This window comes from Corvus brachyrhynchos, unplaced genomic scaffold (assembly GCF_000691975.1).
Source record: "Corvus brachyrhynchos isolate BGI_N302 unplaced genomic scaffold, ASM69197v1 scaffold467, whole genome shotgun sequence".
Classification (NCBI taxonomy): domain Eukaryota; kingdom Metazoa; phylum Chordata; class Aves; order Passeriformes; family Corvidae; genus Corvus; species Corvus brachyrhynchos.
In genome coordinates, this window is record NW_008239309.1 from 117,187 (window position 1) to 143,177 (window position 25,991).

The 25,991-nt window shown below is 37.9% G+C and overlaps 1 protein-coding gene across 1 annotated transcript in view; it reads right to left on the bottom strand.

Annotated features, from left to right (window-relative positions):
- The window catches only part of SV2C (synaptic vesicle glycoprotein 2C), an 85,878-nt gene that overhangs the window by 34,368 nt on the left and 25,519 nt on the right, over positions 1-25,991 (bottom strand). The window contains exon 3 of the mRNA XM_008638606.2: positions 15,318-15,469. Coding sequence (XP_008636828.1) covers positions 15,318-15,469 — 152 coding nt within the window. The remainder of the gene's footprint in view (positions 1-15,317; positions 15,470-25,991) is intronic.

Below are 25,991 nucleotides of genomic sequence, written 5' to 3' on the forward strand. Positions count from 1 at the left end.
TTATATATATACTAGAGGAATAAGCTTACGAACACCTTTCTAAGACACTAAAGTTGACAAAGAAAATCCAATCAAATACTGTGATTTTATGGCATGGTTAGCTAAAGGCTGAGCATTTTGACAATTTTTGTTAGTCATTCAGTATGAATAAGAGGAACTAATTTCATGGCAGTGTCATAAATTGCCAAAACCCGAATTTTCATAGATTTCTGTCTTTTAGTAGATCAAAGTAGGGAGTAGATGCAGAAATATACTTTAAGGATAGGAGAGAAAGCAAACTAAGGAATTTACAGTAATTCATAGACTTCATAGATTCTTCTGAATAATAATTTATATTATTTTATAGCTTTTCTTATTTCTGTTTTAACACACCACCTTTGGTCAGAAGTCAGCTTTCTAGCCTTCATTCTCAATGTTTTTGTTTGAAATACTTACAGTAACTAACAAGCATGATTGCTCTAAATTGTCACATGGTGGCACTGTTACCGTACTCAAAACAAATAAAGCTTAAAACTATTGCAGGGAGACTTTTACTATCACATGCTGTTGTTGAGTATTTCCCAAGTCTAAGCTAAAGCAAAATTTTAAGTACTGAAAATATTTTGAAGCTTGCATCACTTAAATACCTTATTATTGCACTTATATTTTTTCTGCCCTGGCATTACCAAGTTTAACTGTCAGTGTTATCTAGGATTTGAGCCCCTCTATTGTAGTGCTACACATTAGAATAATGGTGAAATACTGCTGAAATTGAAAAAAAAGAGAAAGGTTCAGGTAAATTACGTAGCTGAGGAAGCTCTGTTAGACATTTTTACAAAACTGGATGAAAAACATTATTTTAAACCGTTGCAGAAATAATGTTTCCAGAGTTCTTCTCTGTTGTATTACTGTGAAATTCCAGTAGCACAAAATAGAACATTTGTCTTTTCTGTGATTAAATTATTAATATCACATGGGAAAAGCAGTGTTATTTTTAGCCTGTATAGATAGTTAGATACTCTACAAACCTAGTCTCAGCAGGTCAGCTGCTGGTAATTTCTGAAGAAGGAATTTGGAAATTAAATAGCCGAAGTGTGTCAGGCCATGATTGAGGCAACTTAACAAAGGTGTGTGGCTCTCTAGCCACAAGGGCAATTAGCCCTTGAGGATCACCAGTTCAGTGGGAGAAGAAAGTAGCAGTGTTCAACAGATGTATTTTGCAAACACATTAGACTCGGTCTGCTGGCACTTAAAACTGTGATGAGAAGGAACAAAGCATTTTCTAAAGACACATTTCCTCTGACACAGTGGAGGGGGTTTGTAAGCACAGACACGTAACTCCTCACTGTGCTGGCATTGATATTTATCTGAAGACCTTAGAAAATCAGGTCTTCAGTCACTCCAGTAGCAGTATCTGCTATTCAGACAATCCCCAGGACAGCTGAAAGAAGAACTGATCTTGCATAGAAAATAATTTGCTCTCAAATACCATCAAACACACTCTTGCACAGCACTGCAGTTTACTTTTCATTAAGGAGGAAGTTTGTGTATCCTCATACTTCAGACAATGGTATGGTATGATATGTTTCCAAAATTTGAGGTTTAGTAATGACAAGTCAGGCTTTCATGTAATTTTATGTATGCTCTGCAGAATATCAACAGAGCTGTAGGTTTGTTTCCTTGACATGGAGATGCTAATATATGAGGCCTGATAGGAAAAAAAGAACCCATAAAAATGAGTTTTAAATCAGAATATTTAGAAATGCTGGCATGGAGGTAGGTGTGGGGGAAAGGTAAGGGAAATTTGTAAGTCGTTGTGTGCATGGTTTGAAATGGTCTGTCTGAAATCTGACTTTCATTTGGCCTGATATATGGCTGTATTAAGATGAGGCGATGCACAGTAGCCGATGCAGCCAAGAAGTTAATACTTAAAATGAAGAAGAGATGAACAGACTTAATCATATATGAAAATTAAAGCAGTATCCCTAATAGGAGAACTGCAGGTACCCAGTAGTCCAGTCATGTAATCCATCTAATCTTGGCAGGCGCTAGAAGTAGTGAAGAATGTCTAATTACTGGTCTATCTATGACTATGAAATAAGAATCTCTCTTGCCTCCCTAGTAGATAAATATTAAAACCTGTATGGTCTTGGAAACCAGTAGGCTTCTGCCACTACTGGGCCTAATGGGAATGGCACGCCCGTATCTTGAGCTGAACACAAAGGAATGCACTTCAATCTTCTTTACTGGGAAGGATACTGGGCCAACCAAATAAAACAGAGACATGAATAAGACAAAATCACTCATTATCCATTCATATTTTATGAAGTCTAACAGGGTAGAAGAGAAGCTATACAGAACCAGAGTTGAATGGTCAACTAAATTGACCATTATAAATTTTCTACATAGTCACCCTATATCCTCTCCTTCAGGGGACTGTCTCAACTATTCAGAAGTTATGACTGTTCCAATAGTTATAATGAACAGTGGCAAAAGAGTAAAGTGCATTCACAAGAAGCAGCTTACGGCATTTTCAGAATTGTTTCTGCCTCTTCAGCCCTTACTATATGACTGAGAAAGATACAGTAACAAGAGCATTTGCCTACAGTGCACAGAACTGGACAAATTCCATTTTAACTGATGTAAGGCAGTGCTAAAACACATTATCACCTCTCTATATAAATAGCAGGTTAAAAACAAACAAAAAGGTCTTGTCTTAGTAGAGTTTGCAGGAAACATTCTGCCTTGAATGGTAGTTGTAAGAATTAGCTGACATCAGAACAGTTGGCAGGAGATGAAGATTCCTCTGCCTCTTAAGTTATGTTTGTTTATTCAATTTAGTTTGTCTCCAAGCCACCACTCTGCAGAACATCATCCAATCATGTGGCAAGTTTTTGCCAATCTGTAGTGCTTTATTGTGGTTTTCTGTGTATTTATATTATGCACCTCTATGTCCTGTTATAAAACAGGAACACTAATACTTACACAGGTTAAGTCTTAACTCAAGGCTGTAAGACCTCAGTAACACTGAAAAAGGGTAAAAATAAGATATTAATCAGAGCCAAAATACAGATAGTTTCAGAGGAGATTGTACTGATAAAATCCATAAAGAAAGACATTGACATGAAATGCAAAGCCATTACCCCGTAAGGGGCACAGGCGAAGACAGACATCAATTTTGTACAAAACCTTCTGCATGGTTTCTTGAGATACTTGCACCTCATTCCTAAGAGATTGAGGGTTGCTATCCAATCAATACTCTTTTGACACAGGAGATGTGCTTCGCTGATGTGTGATTATCGTACAGAATTTAGTGAGCCTTTCCTAGACTGATCCCAACTTCAACTATGCATTGCACCCATCGATATGACTCTTCATGAAAATAGGGGCTAAGAGTAAAGCATTCCACTTGGTGGAAAGGAACAAAAAATGCCACTCTTGAGGAGTGGAGACAGGTTTGCAGTGCTCTACTTCTGTTTTTTTAACTTTGGCCACTGAGAACTTTCCATTCTCAAGCAAGGGAGAAATAATGGAAAAGCACTATGCTAAGATGTCGTGCTGGTGTAATGTCTCCACCAGCCTGCAGGATCAATTGTGCTCCTTAGTAATTCTGAACACAATTGGAATGCAACTATCTTATAGGACTGGAAACCTGCCAAAAAAGCACTTCCACACAATATTGCAACATCTTGACGTAAATCATCATTAAGAGTTTTGCTACCATCCTGTCATTTCACCAGACTTCAGACACCTATTACCAGGAATTGAGCGTGAGTAACTTCAACATGGCTTTATTCTGAATGCAAATATCATTATATTCCTTGAGAAGTGGGCATATCCTCACTCATTACAGTCTTTGGTTAATGAGCACAGATTCTGAAAGCTTGCTAGGGCATATCTGTAATTTTCTGCTTAGATGTTGAATCAGTTTTTCTAAAATATTCTACTTTGTGCATTCTCAAAATACCTTTCTTCCTCTCTACCGCATAGTTTATAAAATACAAATCAGTGGAAAATCTCTCCTGAAACTTAAGTCGATTGCATACTCCTGAAATTTAAAAGGAGAAATACCATGTAGCTATTGAAATTAAGTAAATATGCATATTATAGGCTAGAATGTTCTGAATTTCCCTTATGTGTACTCATGGCCCTTGCTCAGAGAAAACTGCCCAAGACTTCTAGAAATGAGTGTAGAAAAACACAGGTAAACTTTTGTCCAGGGTGTAGATGCAAAACATGAAAAGAGCTGTGACATGTAATCAAAAGCTCAAATGTTTTATTTTCCTTTAAATGTCTGCTTTTGTCACATTTCTGCACGTAAATTAGATTTGGAAAATTATTTCCTTGTAGTTAAAGATATGTTATAAAGCTACATCATATGGCACCATTCTCAGTCCTACGGAAGCCAATACTTCTTGATACTGCTCTGATGATCTTTCATATATACATTTTCAATCTTCCCAATGCCTTAGCAATGCCATTGACTTAGGAAAAAAAAATAATGCTGGGATGCAATAGGTCAGTGGTTTATATCCTTCCTCAATTTAATGACCACTAGACATTTTCCAAATGGATTTGTAGGATACTAGGTGGCTAACCAAGGCCTATGGAAGGAAGATATATTTGTCTTAATTTTTTTTGTGGCCATATGGTCTAGAAGCATTTTATGAAAACCCTGCTATCAAAAACCACAGCAGTAGCTGAATTTTTTTAGCTTGACAACCAGATAAAGAGTGAGCATAAAAACTGAAATGTATTTTTCCAACACAAACAAGATCTATTCAATAACTACATAAAGTTTACAATAGAGACTTAACAACTGTAAAGATGATGTTTTAAGTACTCAGATATAAACAAATAAATAAATAAAAAAGAATAGGCTACCAAGGGTTAATATGTAGCTGCAAATCTCATTACAAGGACTGTGGCACATAATTGATCTGACTGTTTGGCTGACTGAGTCAGTGGCCCCAGAGATTTATGTACTCAGGCATTTCTGCAAAGTCCTGGCTTGAGTCTGACTCTGTGCAGCTGTTCAATGAAGGCACTTCACAATCTGCAAAACAAAGAGCAACATCTACCAGCCACAACACTGACAACATCACAGGCTTGTCAGTCTAAGAAGAAAAGGTTCTGTTAAGCTTTCCAGAGAAAATGGTTCAAACAGATGCAATTAATATCGGAAGTGGGGGAGACAGCATGGTAAGAGATGCTGCTGTCAGGGCTTCAAAATATCATGGCCAATGTTGGCACCAAGACTGCACAACCAAATGTCACTAAAATGTGCTTCAAACTTCATATGAAATTCATTTGTATGTTACTTTTAATTTGTGTTAAGTTTTTTACCTCCATTCTCCTACATGTGCTTAGTAGTTTCCCACTACTTTATTTAAGAATTGAAAAATGGTTTTGCATTAATTTTGAGGCATCTGTTTGGACCATGCTGCAGAGTACAATAAGACTAAATCACTGAGAGCAGACAGAATCCACTTCTGTAAGAAGACAATGTGAAATTGTCAAATGCCTGTGTAGTAGCCATTATGAACAAAGTCTATAAGGAAACACTTGTCTGCAACAAAATCTCTTCATATTGTTGTCCTACCCATATAAAAAAATACAGATACAATGATATCTATGTATTCTTGTGTGGTGCCCTTCACTGTCTATCCATAGCTCTGAGATCAGAAATGGTGCTATGTTTGGTGTGATGCGTTGTTGTAGACACTACTGAAAGCAGCAGTTAGATGTGGAAACTAATTGAAAATGTAAGTGTTCTTGTCCCGCTCCAGGACTCCCAGTGATTTATGTGCATCTGAACTAAGGATATTTAAATGATGGGCTCATGGAAAAGAAGGAAAGAGAAGCAATTAATCAAAAAGGACAATCAGTAAAAGGCACAATGAAACACTGCAGCTTGTGAAAAGAAAATGGAGCCTCCTTATCTAGCTTAACTTAGAAACAAAACATTAATTGAAATGCTGGAACATTATTTGAAGAATACCAAGAGGACATGTCTTTTACCAGTGAGGCACATTTTACCTTTTGTGTGCTGCTGCAGTGTAACAACAGAATATCTCTGCAATTAAAGAAACTCTTTCAAAATGTAACTCTATTACATTTTTTTGCTTGAAAGATGTTGCAAGAAAAATATTATTTTCAATGAGCATTTCAGTGCTGTGCTTTGTCTTATTTCTATTTTTTGCTATTTCATTTGCCTCTTTTTTTCTCTCCTTTTTTTTTTTTTTTTAATAAAAAGGAGGAATATCCTATCACTGGGAGAGAGACAGATAGACTAAGCAGGTATTTTATGTGACCAAACGATTAGAGCCGATGTGCATTCTAGGAATTATCTTCTAATCTAACAGCAGTCAATTAAACAAACCTGGTCACATTTCTGACCTTACTGTACATTCTGTGGGGCCTTTCTGTACATACTGTGAACCATGGGTCAGAAGCCTTGAATTCAAGCCTCTGTCAAAGACTTGTAACAAAATATTTTTTTGCATTCTCAAATCAAGTACTAACGATTCTCAGTAAGAGCCTATCATAGTGGCAGTGGGGAAGTGGATTTGCGTATGAACAGATAGTCCCAGTATTTGAAATGCAATTCTCAAAGGGAACAATGAAAATACAATATATTAAGAATGCAGAGAATTATATTACATTCTTTCTTTTATACAGCTTCATGACTTCCTTGAAAGTCTAGAATAATAAAGGAATCAAATGTTTATATCGGATTGAACTAAATAATGTTTCTGTGGGAAAATTAACCAATATAAATATAACCTTGATCTCTTTAGCTGCAATTCCTTATTCTTTTATTATATGGCAATGACATTTTCATGAAACAACTAAGAGGGGGGCCAAAGCTTTCAATGCCTGAAAACAAATTGCCCCAATACTAAAAAAAAAAAATACTAACTTAAACATCAAGGGAGAAACAGAGAGTGGTAGAAAGCAGCAATTCTTCACCTTGCCCAGCACCAAAGCTGAGGAAACTGTGAATGGAAACCTCAGCCCAGAGCCCTCACTATGAAATCTTAATGCTTATCACTGCTCATTTTATACTGTTTTCTGCTGGCATCTTTGTAAGGTGTAAAAATAGAGTTGTCTTGGAAATACTAAGCACACAAACACTGTAAGGAAGATAAATCAGGTTTTGCCATATTTTTGTCCTCTCCTACAAGTATGAACAGAAAGAATATAGTCAGATGTTGTATTCATATACTCTGGTAAGCATGGATATTTGAAAAGACCTCAATGGAATTACTTTCATTAAAGTAGGCATGCTTTTCAAAAGTAACATAAAGTACTTTTCTTTGAGGAAAAGTGTGAACAAAGTTCCTGAAAAAAACCAATCCAATGTCATTTGCAATTGAATTTGTTAATTTTATTTTAAAAGCAACTGCACTGCAAATTGAAAAATTATATTCCAGTTGTATATGCAATCCATAGACAGAATATATTATTAAAGTGAAAGGAAACTGTTACTAAAAGGACAATCACCAAGTTCTTCAAAGCAGGTAGCTTTACATGCCATAGAAATAATACAGAATTGTGGTTGATGAATGTATACTGTCAGGTTATGTTCTAGAGGAAATTAATGTATTTTTGTATATGAACAATCACATGAATTTTTGATCTGTTGTAGACCAATCACAAAATCAAAAGTGGTTTTTTTTATGAGTTAACATTGAAAATATTAACAAAGAAATCTTATCAGATTAGAATCGTATTTGTTTCTAAAAGTGAAAAACAAGGTTAACACCTGACACTGCAGGTACTTCTGCTGGCCAGTCTAGACAGGTTTCTAAGGCAGCTTTATTGGTTTGGATGTAATTTTCCTTAAATTAAACTCAAGGCCAATTCATTGTGTGAAACTGAATTTTCATTAAGAGAAAGGCTGAGAAGTTGACATTTTTTATTGTCATGAGAATGACTGACAATTACTATGGTTTCTGCGGAAAATTATGTTTATGGCATTGAACAATGATGCTTAATGGCAACAGTCTGTTCACCTGTCCATCAGTTCCTCCACTAGCATTCTTTAAAGCCATTAAGCTACCTCAATCAAACATCACAGGAAGCAATAGTCTCAAAGATAATCACATTCTCCAAAGCCTTGTGAAATATGCTGCCCAGGCAGAGAAGAGAGAGTCACTTGGAAAAAGAAGGAAAAGGCAGGAGATACCAGTGGTCCCTCAGGGATGCTGGAGCCTACCTGGGGATGGGGACTGCAACACAGCCACCCCATCCATTGGCTTTGGCACTGATCTGACCCAGGTTGAAACGAGCTGCCTTCTCCCTGAGAGCAGCTAGGCCAGAACAGGGCTGTATTGCACCAGGGAGCACAGTGCGAGTGTGGACATCTGAATGGTTCTTATAGCAGAGTTCTGGGGGAAAGAAAGGGGAATTGTAGAGACTATAGCAGAAAGGGATCCAAAAAAAGCAAGGACAAACTAAAAGCACTGCCATGGTGCCTTGTAAGCAACATAGGGGAAGAGAGGGCAGAAGGGATTTTGCCAGGATCGAAAGGTGATTGACAGAAACCCCTCGAAAACCGAGCCTCATATCTTCTTTGCTCACAAAACAATTTGCTAGATTTTTACTGAACCTCTCCATAAAAAATTTTCTCTTTCACCCTTAACCTAAAATGCCAAGGAAAAGGTTATATCTGAAGCTCACTAATGAGCATCTTAAGTGTTCACTAAGTAGATGTGCTAAAAGCTACTTAAACTTCTAGGGCTTGCAAATATAAACATTGAAATGACCATATCAAACTCTTCATTAGAGCACAGAATATAAGAAACCTGATAAAGTGGTTTGTTTTGCTCTCCTAGTTAGATTTGCATAAGCAGCTCTTCTAAATTCTGCCGTATTCTGTCATTATTGTTGTTCCTAAAGATGAAGATTTTTTTAAAGTACACATTCGGTGTAATCTAATAGGATTATTTCAAATGAAGAACAATTCACAAGTAGAAGTTGATAACTCAAGTTAACATTGAAACTGCCTTGCACACATTTTAATTAACTCAGATTAAAAAAAGTATAGATGTAGCTTCATCTGCAGAATACCAGATTAATATAAGTGCATTAAGTATTGGCAGAGGGGAAGCATAGCGCACTGGGGATCACTTTGTCTCTTAGAGGAATGTAAAATGGATCAACAGATGTTGCATTAGGTAGTAGATGCCTTTATGCCCGATCTAGTCCATTTATACAGCATTACACAGTCTCATTGCAAGTGCAGATTCAACTTTAACAAAGCTCTAACTTCTTTAAATATCAAATGGTATTTTTCATTTGTTTAGGTTTATTCTCAAGACAGAAGATATATCAGAAAGGAAATAGTAGGAGGCAAATTTGAAGATTTGTTCTTGGTTTTAAATTTTGGTTCACATATTTCCTCCAAACCTGAAAAAAGGACAATATATTGATTTCAAATTCTGCAGACTGCAGATTTCTTGGTGCATTCATGGGCCTTTTACAGCTGAGAAAAAAAGCATTGTGCTCTTCCCCAGGCCATCTTCTTCAGTATTTCTCTTTGTACTGGGTAACTGATGAAATTCTTCTGCAAAGAATGGAAACTACTGTGTAATAGAAAATGGAGCCTTGGGTTCAGCTTTTTCCCTGACAGCTGTTGCTATGACATGAATTTGTTCAGAACTACCATGAAAAGGAAGCCTATTAGAGAAAAGTTTGAGGAAAATAAGAAAAACAATATTAAGGTCTTGGAGGTGGTTTTTTTTTTCCTTGAGAATCCAGAATTTTAAAAATTAAAGAAGAACCATCTTATAAATTTCTGTTTCTACCAGTGCAGTGTTATTCAGCCAAGAAGCTTTCTGTCTTCCTTTTGGAGCTACCAGCCAGAACAGTTTGACAGGCAGGCATTTTCCTACATGTGCTGGGAATATTCAATGCTGCTTCTTTTTCTATTCTTTTTTTAAATTCTGTTTTTTTCCTTCGTTTGCTGTTTTCTGGCCTACCCCAACACACCGCAAAGGAACAGTATCTGTTTAATAGAACAGGGGTGAGGGAACTTTGCGGGGGCATCCAGTGCTTCAACTTGCTTCAAATCAGAATCAACAACAGCCCCTGCAACAGGAATTTCAATGCCTGACACTTCACTACTTCCATGGCAGTTCCATTCATACGCTTAACCAACACACCATTATAAAATATTTTTCATTATCTGTACTACCTCCACTTGACAGAAACATCAGCTCAGTCTCTGTAATCCATACTTACAGATCCTACCACTCAAGAGGATCCAGGTCTGCTCACCAGAAGTGCTGGAAGATGGATGCCTCCTAAAATGCATCTGCCTTTATTGCATACCATGTACTAGATGTTAGGGCTGTGCCCTAAGCCTATAACCCACTGATAGTATAAAGCATTGGCGTAGGAATTTTTAACCCAATACCACTGCTGCCATGTGCCACTGAGAAACCCTTCAGCCCAACAAAAACCCAGATAGAATAACGGAGTTAAAAGGTTTTCTCATTTCATTGCCACTCCACAATTTTAGTCCACCATGCTCAGATCTGCAGCAGGCTGGAAGGTTAATTCCTCCATTAACACTGCCTGATGCTGTACATGCTATGTGTTGCACAGTGAGCCAGTAGCTCTCTATCTCCTCATCTGCATAGTTGCTGCATGCAGCTTTGCTTACCTCCTTGCCTGTTTTACTACAATACAGTTCATTATGGTTTCGTGCAGAAGGGGATTTCATTGCAGTTTTGAAGATAGGTTTATCTTTATCTTCAATTGGATGACACAAAAACAGAGCAAACATGACGTTGGAAATAAGACAAAAATTTTTCTCAAGCCACCATGCAAAAAGGTGATAAGAGGATCATTTTCATTGCCACTAGCCTTAATTTCTTCAGATGAATTGAACTGCTTTACTGCAACAATCTTCTGCTACAAACTTGAGAAATATTTTTCAGGCCAATTTGAAAGCCACTTCTTACTCAAAAGAGAAATAGATTGGTCCATTCTCATCACAGTTGCACTCAGATGGAAACAGAAGCCATTATAGACTCCTGTGTCTACAAAAAGACTTATCTAATTATGGAAAGCAGAATTAAGAACAGACAACAGGTCTCCATTGGTAGCTCTAGTGAATTTAGCGTGGTTCTAAACTATTAAGGACAGGCTGTAGTTTCAAGAGCCCTTGACAACATCCAGTGAATGAAGATTCTGTGAATGTATTTGGCAGTTAATGTTAATAACATTATAACAACTGTATTCAAAACTTAACTTCTATCCTGTCTAAATTAAGTCCCAGTTCCTGCCCTTTAAACTCATTTAATGTTATTGACAGGAGAAAAGTAATAGGAAAAAAACTTCAGAGAGAATAGAAGTGAATATATTTTACAGACCAGGAAATGAATACAAAAAATTTCCAGTAGGAGACATAATTAAACATTTTTAAAATAGAAGATATTGTTAATATTTTAAATACAATGCTTTGCAAGTCAAGAGTGAGTGCATTACTTGGACACTGTATTTTTAAGCTCTGTGTTACTGTAAAGAAGTTACTCTCTCAAAAAAAATCCATTTGGGAAAGAATGGCTTTCTTAGTAAAACTCTAATGACTGATGTAGAAGTATCATTTGTGACTAGTGACTAGTTTATAATTTGTAACAAGAATTTCATAAGAATTATGAAATTAAGAATTAAGAATTTCACAATTCTTTTAAATTCCTATTCTCCGACTAAAACATAAAGTTGGTGTCAAAAAATTGTAAGACATCAATGTCTAGATTTTAAACTAAAATTTCGCAGTCTTAGACTTCTTCATTATTTGAAAAATGAATATTTTTAAAGTCTATTGTAATACACAATTGATGCATTTGACAGTCTTTTAACTACCCTACCTTGAAACAGGATGCTAAAATTAAAATTGCACTTGCAAATATATTTACAGAATGACTGTTATTCCTCCTATCCAGCCTGATATAAACAGTGTAGAGAGGAATTTCTTCTTAGCAGTCTAATCTGGTATTTTTAAAATTAGTTGCAATTAGAAGCATTTCTCTGCAGATGTTTCTTCTTCTTCACAGCTTGAGCTCGAGTTTAGGAGACCCTGAACAGGTCTACATAAACTTTCATTTTTTAAACAACAGCCAACAGATACATAAATCAAAAACCCCTACTAAAGAGATTCTTGTCTTCCAGATGATATTGGCCTTTCCATATGTGGTCACTGCAGCACTGCATCACACTAATCCCTCACTTAACAAGATGCTGATATCAAGACAACAGTTATTAGTACTTTATTTTGTATTTCAGAGCATTACGCCTGTTTCAGACTCTCCTGTGCTGCTCGAACAACAACAGAGATAAACTGTTACATATAGAGAATAATCCTTGTTTTCTCCCAGAAGGATATAGCTAAATGTTCAACTGGCAAACTTACATGCATACATAGCTTCACTGTCTGCCTTGGGCTAGATAATGTATACTTATGAATCTAGGACTCTTTTAAAGTGGCTTATATAAGAAGGAGTACAAATGAAAGGAATACATTGGTAAAAGAAGGAAGAAAAGAATATTCAAAATTATTCTACTGTGTTGACCTGATATCTTACTATTAATATAATTCCACTATGCTCAATGACAGTTGATTGCTTTTTTATGGATGGAGCTTCATTCACTGCTATTGAGTAACTTCTGAGTCCAGCTGAGAAAAACAAATGCTGTCAACTCCTCAAGTGAGAAGCAAAGAACACAGAAATACCCATGCACAATTATAAGTGCTGTGTAAAAGTGGAAGAGTTGTTTAAAATTATGCTTTGCTTTCTGGTCAGTGAAGGTGTGAATGATGAGAAGTACATTAAGTGATTTGGGGGAAAATCTTTATCTCTGCTTAATTCTGGCAAAATAAATCTATGGAAACCATGTAGAAATTGTAAAAGAGAAAATACTGTAAGAGCCTCCTTGTAAATGCATGTGATACAAATGGTTAGACACCTGCATGGGCGTTTGTCTGACCTGGAATGTTTCTAGGAGGGGACAGCAATGTGTGACCACACTCCCCAAATTCTGGAGCAGGATTTGCCCTGGGAGCCCTTGGCAACATCTGGCAGCTTGGCACAGCATTATGACAACAAAATAGTTTGCAATGAGCTGGAGTGATTTCACATTTTTAGTAGGACCTAAGACTAGCTTTTAAATTTCAAACATAACAAAAAAGTCTGTTTTAAAAGTAAAGACAATTTAAAGACCTCATTAAAACCCATAAATATGTTCTGTTTAATTTTGCCAAAATGTTGTATGAGCTTACTTCTTTTACTGTGAAAAGGATTCTGTTGTTTACAGCTTGATTTTTTTGGCCTTCTTTTGATCATTATAACTTACCTTAATAAACTGCAAATATTGATTTTTACATCTAGCACTAAAGAATACTATATTTTGAAATTTTTTTTTATTTTCTTTTGGTTTATATTATTTAACAAATATTCTTGCAGGTGGAAAAAACAACAGCAACAGCAGCAACAAACCAGTGCAGCGCTCCTTTTTGTTGCTGATATTCTTCCACTGCTAAAGAAAGAAGAAATTTTTTCCCTGTAATAACACTGCTTTTGTGAATCCATTAAAATATACTGCTATGTGATGTTTTAAAAGCAGCTCAGTAAAGGATATAAAGCTGTTTATAAAATCTACAATGAAATGAGACAACCTATGTAAATCAGTCTGTCATAATGTCTGCATTTTCCATTGAGAGATAAAGAAAAGAAAAGTCCACAGGAAAGCAAAAAAGTACTTGTCATCCAGTGCAATTTACTAATTGTGAAAAAAAAAATCCATATTGTGCCTTGTCAGCACAAATTCGTCTCTTTGTTTCCAGCAATTCAAAGTCAAAAGGCAAGGTTGAAGGTATAGATTCAGGTTGAGTGTACTAAACTCTAAAATTAATTTTAATGCAACAGTCTAGGTATTTGATTAGTCTGCATTATTATAATTTATTTCTGGACATTACCACTTGCTAAATGTTCCCGTCACTTTGGGCAAACCTCATGAATTTGCCCCCTCTTTCACAATATAGCTGTGATAAACCTCATTGCTTGGCTAAAGAAAGCTGCTTTGGATGCCAGCTAACTCACAGCGCTGCTTTACTTCGCTTGAGGCCTGCCAGGGAGAAGTGCTTGAGAAGCTGATTTTTAAGAACCCCTGAGCAGTCTCAGCAACCCTGGAGAACTGTGAGCACTTAACTGTTCTAAAAGGCAAGCCCAGGAGACAAAGAACTGAATCTGTACCTCCACATTATGTTTAACTATGACAGGGCAGTTAAAGAGCTCTTTCACGAGGTAGCTTATGTTTCATGTGTGTGTAACTTCAGCCATTGCCCTCATACATCCCTACAGCATTTAAATGTACTCTGTTCCATATATCTGTTTTTACACCACTAAAAATATCTACTAAGAAACATTCTGTACAGATTTATTTTCAGACTAATTCCAGATTTCAGTGCTGCAAACATTAAGAAAATTCTTACTCCTTTTCTCAAGAATGTTTAATTCATAATCTATCACTGTGTCAAAAGGAACACTAATTTGACATTCCAGCAATTGAAAATTTCTCTGATGCAAATCTCCACATAATCTATTTTCTCCAGATTTAACAGTAACACCAATTACATTTTCACATGTCCAGGTTCTCAGTAATTTGAAGACTCTGACTAAATATGGACATTGGTGAATTTTTGCATCTTGTAATATATTATTTCTTATGTGATGTACAACCTATTCCCTCTATATCCTGAGGCCTGAGGTGGCCACCTAAAAACAGAGACTAGACAAGAATAAGGGAATAAAGGTAGGTATTTATTTGAAGGGCCTTCAAGGTATACCTTGGGCAGTCAAAAGGCTACACCTAAGATGGACCCTGGATCACCAGTTCTTCACACTTTTGTAAGTTTGGTCCATTTGCACATCAGGATCAATTCTCCAAGTACAACCCCAGTTAATAATGTAACTACCCCAAGTTTGCCCTCCTCTTCAGAAGCCTTAGTCAACATATTTTGGGGCCTTGGACAATCTAGGTTTACTTGGAGAGCTTGTTATGTCTAAGTAGCCTGAGAGAACAGCAGCTAACAGGCCACAAGAAACTTCAGAGTTACACACTACACAGTACAGGATTTGGAAAATATAAAAGTTAAAACCTAAGGCATCAATCCTCTAAAAGGAATCAATTTCTTTTTAACAGTTAGGTCAGTAGTTTGAGAACAGACATGGAGACCCTTCTTTAAGCTGTACTTCAAGATCTTTACTTTCATACTAGAAGAACTCCAAATCACAAGGACTTTCTCTTTCTTCTATGGATTTTCTTACCATAATGAGGAATTATTGCCCAAGCCATTGCAGAAGCGTAGATGCCACCAATCATCCAAAACATACAGAGCCAGCTCAGGTGTTCACCTCGTTTCTCCCGAGCAAGCACTTCCGAAAAATAGGAGAAGACTGTTGGCATAGCTCCTCCAATCCTAAAAAGAGATACAGATCATGGATTAAGCAAGAGAGTAACAGCTAGATCAAGTTTGAACAGCAGCAGTCATCAAACACCTCAACTACAAGCAGCTTCTCTGGCAAGCATTTTTTCTCAAATTACACCATGTATTGGGGAACTCTAGAGAAAACTTTCATCAGTTTGGGTGCAATTTTTGTTAAATATTTCCTTGAAAATTCTATGTACTATTTATTGCATTCAGTGTTTCAAGGGAGTTGTCAACGTGTCAGTCACTGGAACAAAAATCAGCGCAAAGTCTTGACTTTCACCATTACAAAATCATGGCAGCCTACTGACAAGTGTCAAAATACATTGCTTCTAATGGAAAAATATTAATCGTTTTCCCAAAGTGTAATAGGTATTTCTCTAAGTCTTACCTCCCATGATTTAGGTAACCAAGAAGTAACTAACTGTCAATGGGTTTTTTTACACACAATTAAAAACATATTTTATTCAGTTGCCCCATATGAATGGCATATGCATTCATATAATGTTCATTTTTTCACATGGTAATATAAACATTGTCTGAAGGTCAGCTGGACAAAAAAAAACAAAAGAGAAGATTTAACTCTTTTTATTTTTTTTTTTTTTTACAGAAATTGAAGTAACTCAAGATATGTATCACTTTTTGTACCCATGTCCAAGTCATCTGTTACTATCTTTACCTGCTCACTACATATGCAAGCTGTCAAATGTTCTAGATCAGGACAAGTCCTTGTGGATTTTATTTTTTCCAATGAAGAAAATACCTTCTCACTTATTAGATTACATACTTCAAAGCAATATATGGCATGGTTTGAATTTTTAAGTTAATTTTAAAGATAAATGCATATTTATGATGTCATCTGGGAGCTGCCAAACTGGCAGCAAAGAGCAAACCTCAAAACACTTTTAAACAAATATTAATAAGGAAAACATGAATATAGAAATGGTAGAAATGGTATATCACCACTAGGAAAATTCCATGCCATAGCCATACAGTTCATTTTAAGATATCTTCATGTACTGTGATGAAGTACTGGATTGACTGTTATGCTTGTACAGGGGACTGCTGTTTTCTCATTTCCTTTATACAGCTCTTCATAGAACCATAGAATGCTTTAGGTTGGAAGGGACCTGAAAGATCAGCTGGTTCCAACTCCCTCATATGGGCAGGTACTTCACTAGACCAGTTTCCTTATAACCCAATCCAACCTGGCCTTGAACACTGCCAAGGATGGCACAACATTCCTCGGCAACGTATTCCAGTCCCTCACCACCTTTACAGTAAGGAATTTCTTCTTAATATCTAACTTGCCCTCTTTCAGTTTGAAGCCATTCCCCCTTGTCCTATCACTACATGCTCTTGTAAAAAGTCTCTCTCCATTCCATTTTTCTTATAGGATCCCTTCAGGTACTGGAGGGTCCGATTAGGACAGCCTGAAGCCTTGTCTTCTCTGAAATACTGCTGGGCAATATTTAGCTTTACGATGAATGTTTTGCATAGTTGAACCCATTAGCTGTTAAAGGCTCTGCTGGTAACGCAAATGTTTACACTTCAAGGAATTCTTGTTATATACACAGTTTACAAGGGCTGTATCCCATTGCTTTTCAAGGATGGAAACACTGAAAGCCTTCACCAGTAAACTGGTCTGTCACAAGCAACAGGAGACATTGTCCTTGGAGCTTCCCCTGAAAGCCCGGGTTGAGGAAAACCTGAGGGGGCATGGCAAAGAGTAGAACCACAACTCATTTTCCTGTGATGGGGAAGCCCTGCTGTCTCAGTGCTTTTATGGATTCAGGGCTCTCCAGTTCCCAAAATATAAACAGATCACAGCTATGATGTCTTACCCTCCAAGGCTCAGACACAGCTTTGAATTGCACTTCCACAATATTGTCTAAATAGAGTACTCATGGTTCTACTTAGAGTTTCTTTTCTAATGTCAAAAATTTACTAGTAGAATCAGAAACAAGATCTTCCTCTTTCCTGCCAAAGCTAGAAAGGAGTTATAGGTGATGAGGAGTTATAGGTGCCCACTTTCAAGAAGACCTAATTTAATATGTTGCTCATGGCACCCATTGGGTGGATGTTTTAAGTTGAAAAAACCTACCCTGTCCTAATGTCACAAAACGTACACAGAACCTGACCAAAAGTAGCAAAAAAGGCATCTCCCACCTGTCAGCATGAGCCAACTGTATCATGGATGATTGGAGGTAGATGCTGCTTTAGCAGTTAAAACTGATTCAGGGGGGTTGGCATTTATGCTACATCCTAAAGGTTCTACAAAGCTACAGAAGAAGCACTGTATATACTGACCATATTAAGAGGGCACTTTTCTAGCAAACAGACCTTTTTTACATGTAAAAGGAATTCTGGAGCCAGCAAATTAAAATGTTTATTTATTATATGCAAATGAGTAGGGGAAAAAAAATCAGCTCTGAAAACTCACAGTTTTCCTGTTTCAACTGATTGGTTAATTTGGCATTTCCAGTATACCAACAGGCTAAGAACTCTCTAAAGTCCAGATACTATGTTCATATTGATTAAACAGTGAAAATAACCTGTCTACAGTTTAAAGGAGAAATACGGGGTGTACTTCCATGATACAGACAACTGCTGATATGTAGAGTTGTAGGTCTTCGTTTCATAGTGATGGTGTAGTAAAGCATGTTGTGCACTTTTTTGCACCTTAAACCTGTGAATGGAAAATTTAGCTCTCAGCTGGTTAAACTCTTCCTTCTGGCCTCATGTAAGTGCAGACTGATTCTGCTACAATCTTTTAGGACATCAGTACCTGTAAAGATCTTCCTATATCACAAAGATACAACAAAAAGTAAAAACTATTATGAAAAACTTAGAAAGGCTAATCAACAGCAAAACTGGAGGAGCAAGGAGGGAGACGGGTAGGAAGCATCCTCCTGCAGAAGACTGTTCTTTTGCTCTTAATGCTGGACAATCTCAAAGTGACAGTAGCCATGTCTCCACTCCCTAAAACTTGTTCCTAAATGCAGAGCAAGTGACAGCAGGAAGGGAGAGTAGGAACAGCTACAACTGTTGTCACACTCCACAACAATGAGAAAACTCCTTAAAAACTGAATGGATCTTGAGAACTCTTCTAAGGAGCAAAGAAATTTCTTTGCAGAAATTTCTCTTGCAGAAATTTTAGCTTGTGCTGGGTACTACAGTCATTTATTATTACAGAGCTAACATGGTATCTGGTATACTGAACATTGCTAGCAGAAGCATAAACTACCTCTCGAAGACTTGGGCAAGGGAAGACCAGAGTATCTCCAACTTCTTCCATCACTGTCTTGTGAGGATTTTTCAGATCCTTCAACTGCTACTGAAAATTATGAATTAACTTATCAAAAGTTCATATTAAAAAAGCCACCACCATATCACCCAACAATTGCAAGGAAGAATGTACTTTTCATAGTTAAAAAAAATAAATCCTAGCCTAGATCCCATCTTCACTTGCACTCATATAAACCCTTGATATTTCAGTGCCTCCAGGTAAGCCCTTCCATACCTTCATGGAAGGAACAGAATTTGTTTCTCAACATTTTTGTATTGTAAGTTTGAAAGCAGACTGCCCCTTTGTTGCCCACCAACATTTTCTGGAATGCATGGTGGCAGGCACAGGAGGGAATTTCAAGTAAAATTAAAAGCAGAGCTGCCACTAATTTTTCAGTAGGAAGACTTAATCTTTTGTTTTAAGGGAAATGCAAATGCTATTTTCCCACAGGATACAGTGTAAAGTCTGCTTCTGGCAATTAATTGGTATGATACAGTGGGCTGTTTGCTGTTACTGTGTTTGCAAATTATATAGCTCATCATCACTTGTAGAAAACAATTTGATACATGAAACTGTATTATTCTCTTAATATGTCTGCCTGTGCAGATGAAAAGCCTGTGAAAACTGTGCTGACTTGAGAAGAGCATTCATTCCAAAAATGGGAAGGATTTTAACTTTCCTAAACACAACTTATTCAAGAAAGCTGAAGTTTTTACATCTCATCTGTTATTCATTTCTGTTATTGCTTGAGTTACCCTAACCCAAGCAGTGGACAGAAACATGCTACCCACAAATACCATAAAGAAGTCCATGCACTACTTCCTTAGGGGTCGCAAAAAGTACGTATCTCGTTGGCATATACAAAAACTAAAGTATTTTTTTATATCTTCGCAGATAAAGTGTGTGGAGCTTGAACATTTCTTTAAAAGATTTAAAAACCCACTAACCATCTAAGATCTTAGATCTGTGATCTAAGCCACTGGGATGATGATCATGAGTGATATCTGTCTGCAGAATAACACATTCTCTAATGAGGCACAATCTAATACCAACAGGAGGCAAAACTTCACTGAGTTTGACCCAAGATAGTGAAGTAAGTGCTCTCGCTCAATAAGGATCAAACTTTTCACCTGAAACAAAAGGATGCCTGACTTCAGCCTTGCTTTTTTTGTAAATATGTAGGAATATATGCAAGAACAACAATGAAGGAACAGCAGGAACCTTTTGCTACTGCACATGTTATCTATATGTGGGACAATAGCATAAATGTCTATCAAAAGAATGACAAATGTTGATTTTTTTCAGTTATTCTTCATCTTATGTAATCAACTCCATCAGAAGTAGGCAGAGCAAGAGAGAAAGTATATTTATGTATTTATGTATACTCTCAATTCATGTTTGTTCTGTGAAATTGTGAGAAAGGTGAAACCAAAAGGAGATTTAAGTGATGCACCTTAAGAGAGTAGGATTCAGTGAAACAAACTATAAGCTAAGGTACATTTGCATTTTCTTTGTTACAAACAAAGATGATAAATGTCTGCTAATCTACCTTCAGAGCCGTGATTTGTCACAACAGATTTTGGCAGCTGCACAGTGTGACAGCTGGGATGAGAACACTTCTGTGAGGCATTCAGAAACCTCTGGCTTCAGACAGAAGCTATTGTTTATTTGCAGATTTACTAGCCAAAGGGGCTTGAAATGCAAAAGCATACAAGGAATAGAGATAATTAGGAAAAAAAGCCCTTACAGAATACTAAATATACAAGGTAAGATGGTGTTCTGAAATACCTTGTTTTCTCTTTCAAACATGGACAACATCCAGACTAAAAATAGGTAGTGTCTGTGTGAGACGGCATTTCCAAGTTGTCACCTTGTAATTTGCAATTTGTTAAACAGTGATAGAGCTCAAAACACAGATTCAGAGATTTGGAAACAGCCCATCACTCCTTGTCCTTCCATCCAGTTGCACATAACAGTTCTTCTTAACAATTCTCTAGCCCAGTACCACAAGTCTCATTGAAAAGTATCTCGATTGTTTTCCTTTCAGAACTGCCATTAGACTGGCAAAGTATCTAAGGGTGAGGAAACAGACCGACCTTTTCCTTGAGAACTGCTGGATAAAGCCCTAGAAAACTGCATCACACCAAAGACTAAGCTTTGCAGATCATTGTACCCATTTTTAAATACAAGTGTTTCTTTGGACTATGAATACTGAAGACGTTTCCTCGCAGGTACACAAGTGGCCTGTATGCTATTAATAGCAAGAGAGTTCTTGTAAAAAGATTCACATGATTATTTACTGAACTCTACAATAGTCAGTTCTGATGAAAGATGACCTGACAGGTAAATAATTCATTCCCTGAATTTACCCAACAGTATTAAAAAAAGTCCAGTTTAATGCACATTCAGGCTTATAATAGCAAAGAATTTTCTAGATATGTCGGATAAATTGCTTTCACATATGCCAGTATTGGTAACCACAAAATCATTGCTAATGAAGTCTTTCTTTTGTAGATTTTTCTTCTTCTTTTTCCTTCAAGTTTTTACTTGAAAGACAAATACCATGGTGGGTGTCTGCTATAGACCACCAAACCAGGAAGAAAAGGCAGGTGAAATAGTCTATAAGCAGCTAGGAGAACTCTCACAATCACTGCCCATTGCTCCTGTGGGGGATTTCAACCTACCCGATGTCTGCTGGAAAAGCAACAGAATGAAGAGGAACCAGTGCAGGAGGTTCCTGGAGTGTGTGGAAGATAATGCCCTGACACAGCTGGTCAGGATGTCAACAAGGGGCACCCTGCAGGACCTGTTGTTTGTGAACAGAGAGGGACTGGTAGGTGATGTGGTAGGATGGTTGGAGGCTCTCTAGGCCACTGTGATCACAAAATGACAGAGCTTTTCATTGTCGGAGACACAAGGAAGGGTGGCAAGGTTCAAGGCACCATGAACTTGTGGAAGACAGACTTGGTCCTGTTTAGAAGCCTGGATGAGAAAGTCCCTTGGAAGGCAGTCATAGTGGGCAAATGAGCCCAGGAACACTGGATGTTCTCCAGGAAAGAAATCCTAGAAGTGCAGGACCAGGCTGTCACCACGGGCTGGAAGTTGGACCAACAGGGAAGAAGACCAGCCTGACTGAACAGAGAGCCAAACTCCAGAAAAATAAGAGAGTTTATGATCTATGAAAGACTAGGCAGGCCACTCAGGAAGAGTACAGGGGTGTCATGAGGATATGCAGGGAGAAAATCAGAAGGGCCAAAACCCAACTGGAACTTAATCTATCTACTGCTGTAAAAGGCAAAAATATGTTTCAAAAAATATATTAACAACAAAGGCTGGCTAATGAGAATATCCAGCCTTTTTTACATGAGGGGGGAAACAGTGCCAAAGGATGAAGAAAAGATTGGCGTCTTCTTTGTCTCAATTTTTAATAGTCAGACCGGTTGTTCTCAGGGTACCCAGCCTCCTGATCTGTAAGAGAGAGAGAAGCATAATCCATAGTCCAACATAATCCAAGGGGAAATGTTCAGTGACCCACTACACCACTTAGGTTTGCTCAAGTGTGCGAGACTGGATAGGATCCACCAAGGGTCCTGGGGGTGGCAGGGAGAAGTGCTCACCAAGCCACTTTCCATCATTTACCAGCAGTCCTGGCCAGTTGGGGAGGCCTCAGTTGACTGGAGGCTGGGATACGTGATGCCCATCTACAAGGAGGGTTGTAAGGAGTATCTGGGAAACTACAGGCCTGACCTTGGTGCTGGGGAAGGTCATGAAGCAGATCAACCTGCACCATCACATGGCACATATAGGACAACCAGGGGATCAGGCCCAGCCAGCATGGGTCTGGTTTGTGAAAAGCAGGTCCTGCTTGACTGACTTGATGGGTTGGACTAGATGATCTTGAAGGTCTCTTCCAACACAGACATTCTGTGAATCTCCTTCTATAATAGGGTCACCTTTAAAATCACCACCTTTGTGGATGAGGGAAAGGTTGTGGATATTGTCTAACTTTAGTAAAGCCTTTGACACTATCTCCCAAAGCATTATCCTGGAGAAACTGGTAGCCCATGACTTGGACAGTTGCACTGTTCACTGGGTAAAAAAACTGGCAGGGTGGCTGGGCCCAGAAAGCAGCAGTGAGTGGAGTTACATCCAGCTGGCTGGTCACCAGTGTTGTTCCCCAGGGCTCAGCACTGATAGCACTTCTGTTTAATGCCTTCATTGATGATCTGGACAGTAGGATCGAGTGCACCCTTAAGCAGTTTGCAGGTGACACCAAGCTGGGTGGGAGTGCTGATCTGCTGGAGGGCTCTGCAGAGGGATCTGGACAGGCTGGACCATGGGCTGAGGCCGATGGTGTGAGGTTCAACAAGGCCCGGTGCCAGGTCCTGCTCTTGGATCACAACAACCCCAGGCAGCTCCTCAGGCTGGGGCAGAGTGGCTGCAGAGCTGCCCACAGGAAAAGGACCTGGGGGTGCTGGTGACAGCAGCTGAACATGAGCCAGGGTGTGCCCAGGTGGCCAAGAAGTCCAATGGCATCCTGGCCTGGATCAGCAACAGTGTGGCCAGCAGGACCAGGGCAGGGATTGTCCCCCTGTACTTGGCACTGGTGAGGCCACACCTCAAATCCTGTGTCCAGTTTTGGGCTCCTCATTACAGGAAGGTCATTTTGCTGCTGGAACATGTTCAGAGAGGGCAACCGAGTTGGCAAAACATTTGGAGCAGAAGTCATAAGAGGAGTGGCTGAAGGAGCTGGGGGCGTTTTGGATGGAGAAAATAAGAAAAAACGCTTATCACTCCCTGCAACTACCTGAATAGAGGTGTAGGCAGGTGGGGACTCCTTTTCCAAGTAATGAACAACGGAGTGAGAGGAAATGGCCTCAAACTCTGCCACAGGAATCGCATAGTAGGAAAAATTTCTTCATGGAAAGGTTTGCAAAACATTGTAACAGGCTGCTCAGGGAAGTGTGGAGTCTCCATCCCTGGATGGTTTTAAAGTCTGTGTAGACGAGGTGCTTAGGAGTAAGGCTTAGTGGTAGACTTGGCAGTATTAGATTGATGGTTGACCTCAATGATTTTAAAGGTCCTTTCCAACCTAAATAATTCTTTGCTATGATTTTTCTTTTGATCTTTTTTTCTGTCATGTAGTTTCTCTACTTTATTTACATACATGCCTTGTCTAGTCTTTTTCTCCCTTCTGTGTAATTTTCCTTTCCTCATAAGAATATTGTCTTCTTCTCCTAACAGCTTTAGGGAAGACTCCTTCTCTCTGAAGTTTAGATTAGTCAACCTTTACCCACATCTGAAGCTGCAAGGGCTGAATCAAAGCTATTTGTGAAGCTCAGACCTTGCCAACTGCTTCGTTGGCTTCACTGAGAAGCGTATATCCCTTTTGGCATAGCCTATCAGCTTTGAAGCCAGTCACCTGCAGAGCTATTCATTAGCTCACAGTGTAAAAACACTGATCACCATGGGTAGGAGACAGCTGGATGCTGGAGAGGAATCAGAGACAGATTACAACCTTTTGAGGGTGAGAGAATACAAGGTGCCTGGTGAAAAAGTGGAACAAGTGGGTATGAAGAGGTAAAAGATGAACGCAAGATGATACTAAATACTGATTACAAAAAATTTTAAAAGTTGACTGTTGGTCTAGATCTGAACTTCTGAAAGGAACTGCTTGTGTAGGCCAACCTTGTTGTAGGCCAACATTTCCACATGGTCTGTATCTCCTTGGAACAGGAGTTTGTGATGTATACAGACTGCTTGCATTTCCTTCACGTCATAGTCTCTAAGGGGTGAATATAAAACTCTAAGTGTTTCTCCCCACTAGACATAATATACAAAACTGCTGGTAAAAGTCAGCATGTGTGGACTTACAGAGACAACCACCTCAAAACCGCAAGTTACAAGAAACCAAATTCACCATTTGAGATTTTTGCTAACTTTTGATTCTTTATGAAGAATTTGAGAATGTATCTGGGTCATGAGTTTTGTTCTACTATAGTGACACCAGCACTCTGTGGTGAATACCAATAATGTAGAAGGAGTACTGCAGGAAGGTTAAGGGATTGTCTAAGGAAAGATGAAGAAAGCCGTCTGAAGGTAAGAGTCAGATTTAATGAAGTATAGTCTAAAGTAGTCTGGAAAAGAAATGTTATATTAATGCATCTTGAGAAAGACTTTCATTCACAAGAGATAACAGGTAGGGAAAAAGCTTCTTAATAGCTTTTAGTTACATCAGCCAACAACATCTAACCTGTATTTCCTAATATTTCCGTGGGCCTGGAGAAGAAATTTGGCCAAGTTGGCAGTTCTGGCAAATTGAAAGAAATCTTTTCAGCCTGAAAATAATGTGTGCTTTTAAAATAGGACACATTTATTTAGCATTTTTTGTTTTGGTCAGAAGAAAGAATAACTTTCTACCAGGAGCGAACATATGAAGTTGCCTGAAAAATTTATAAACTGTAGTTCATCTCAGGGAATTTATTTTAGCTAGTTTTCACTGCATGAAAACTTTGATTTGTTTTAGAAGTAGTATTTGGGCTGGATAAGCATGATTTTTTTCCCCCAATTTGTGTACCATCTGCTTATCTCAAAGCAACCAAAATGAAATTTACTGGGATAAAACAAATCTATAGTACACTTTTAATCACTTTATTATAAATTTAGTTGTTGTACTTTAAAAAAGTGCATCTAAAATTTTAAGTATCAAAAATATTAAACTAATAGCTTAACAATTTTTAGAAATCGGATAAAATTCTGTAGCTGAGAATAGTATTTCACAGAGGTGGTGTTGAACAGACAACAGCTCCAGCTTCATTCAAGTTAACTATCTTGTGAGTCATGTTCTGTATCAGAGAAACCTTCCTTTCACAATTTCAGACAGGTACAACAAGGTGCTTTTTGATGATAAACATTTGCACCTTCCCCCAATGGCTAATGATGAATACAACTCACAGTTTCTTGTCTAGATCTTTTCACTTTGTAGGAAACCATGTCTAAAGCCCTCCTAGACCTTTATCAGGCTTTTGGATTCAATTTTCTTCTGAGTTTTGATTTTCAATTCATAAATGGAAAAATCACAGTTCTGATATTATTTTCTGGAAAAGGAGATTATTTTGCAGACTTTCCAACATTTCTTCATTCTTTTCTCTAGCTTAAGTTTACATTTCAGAATTTTGTATGTACCAATACTCTTTGTGCAGCAATATCTTTATATTATTTATA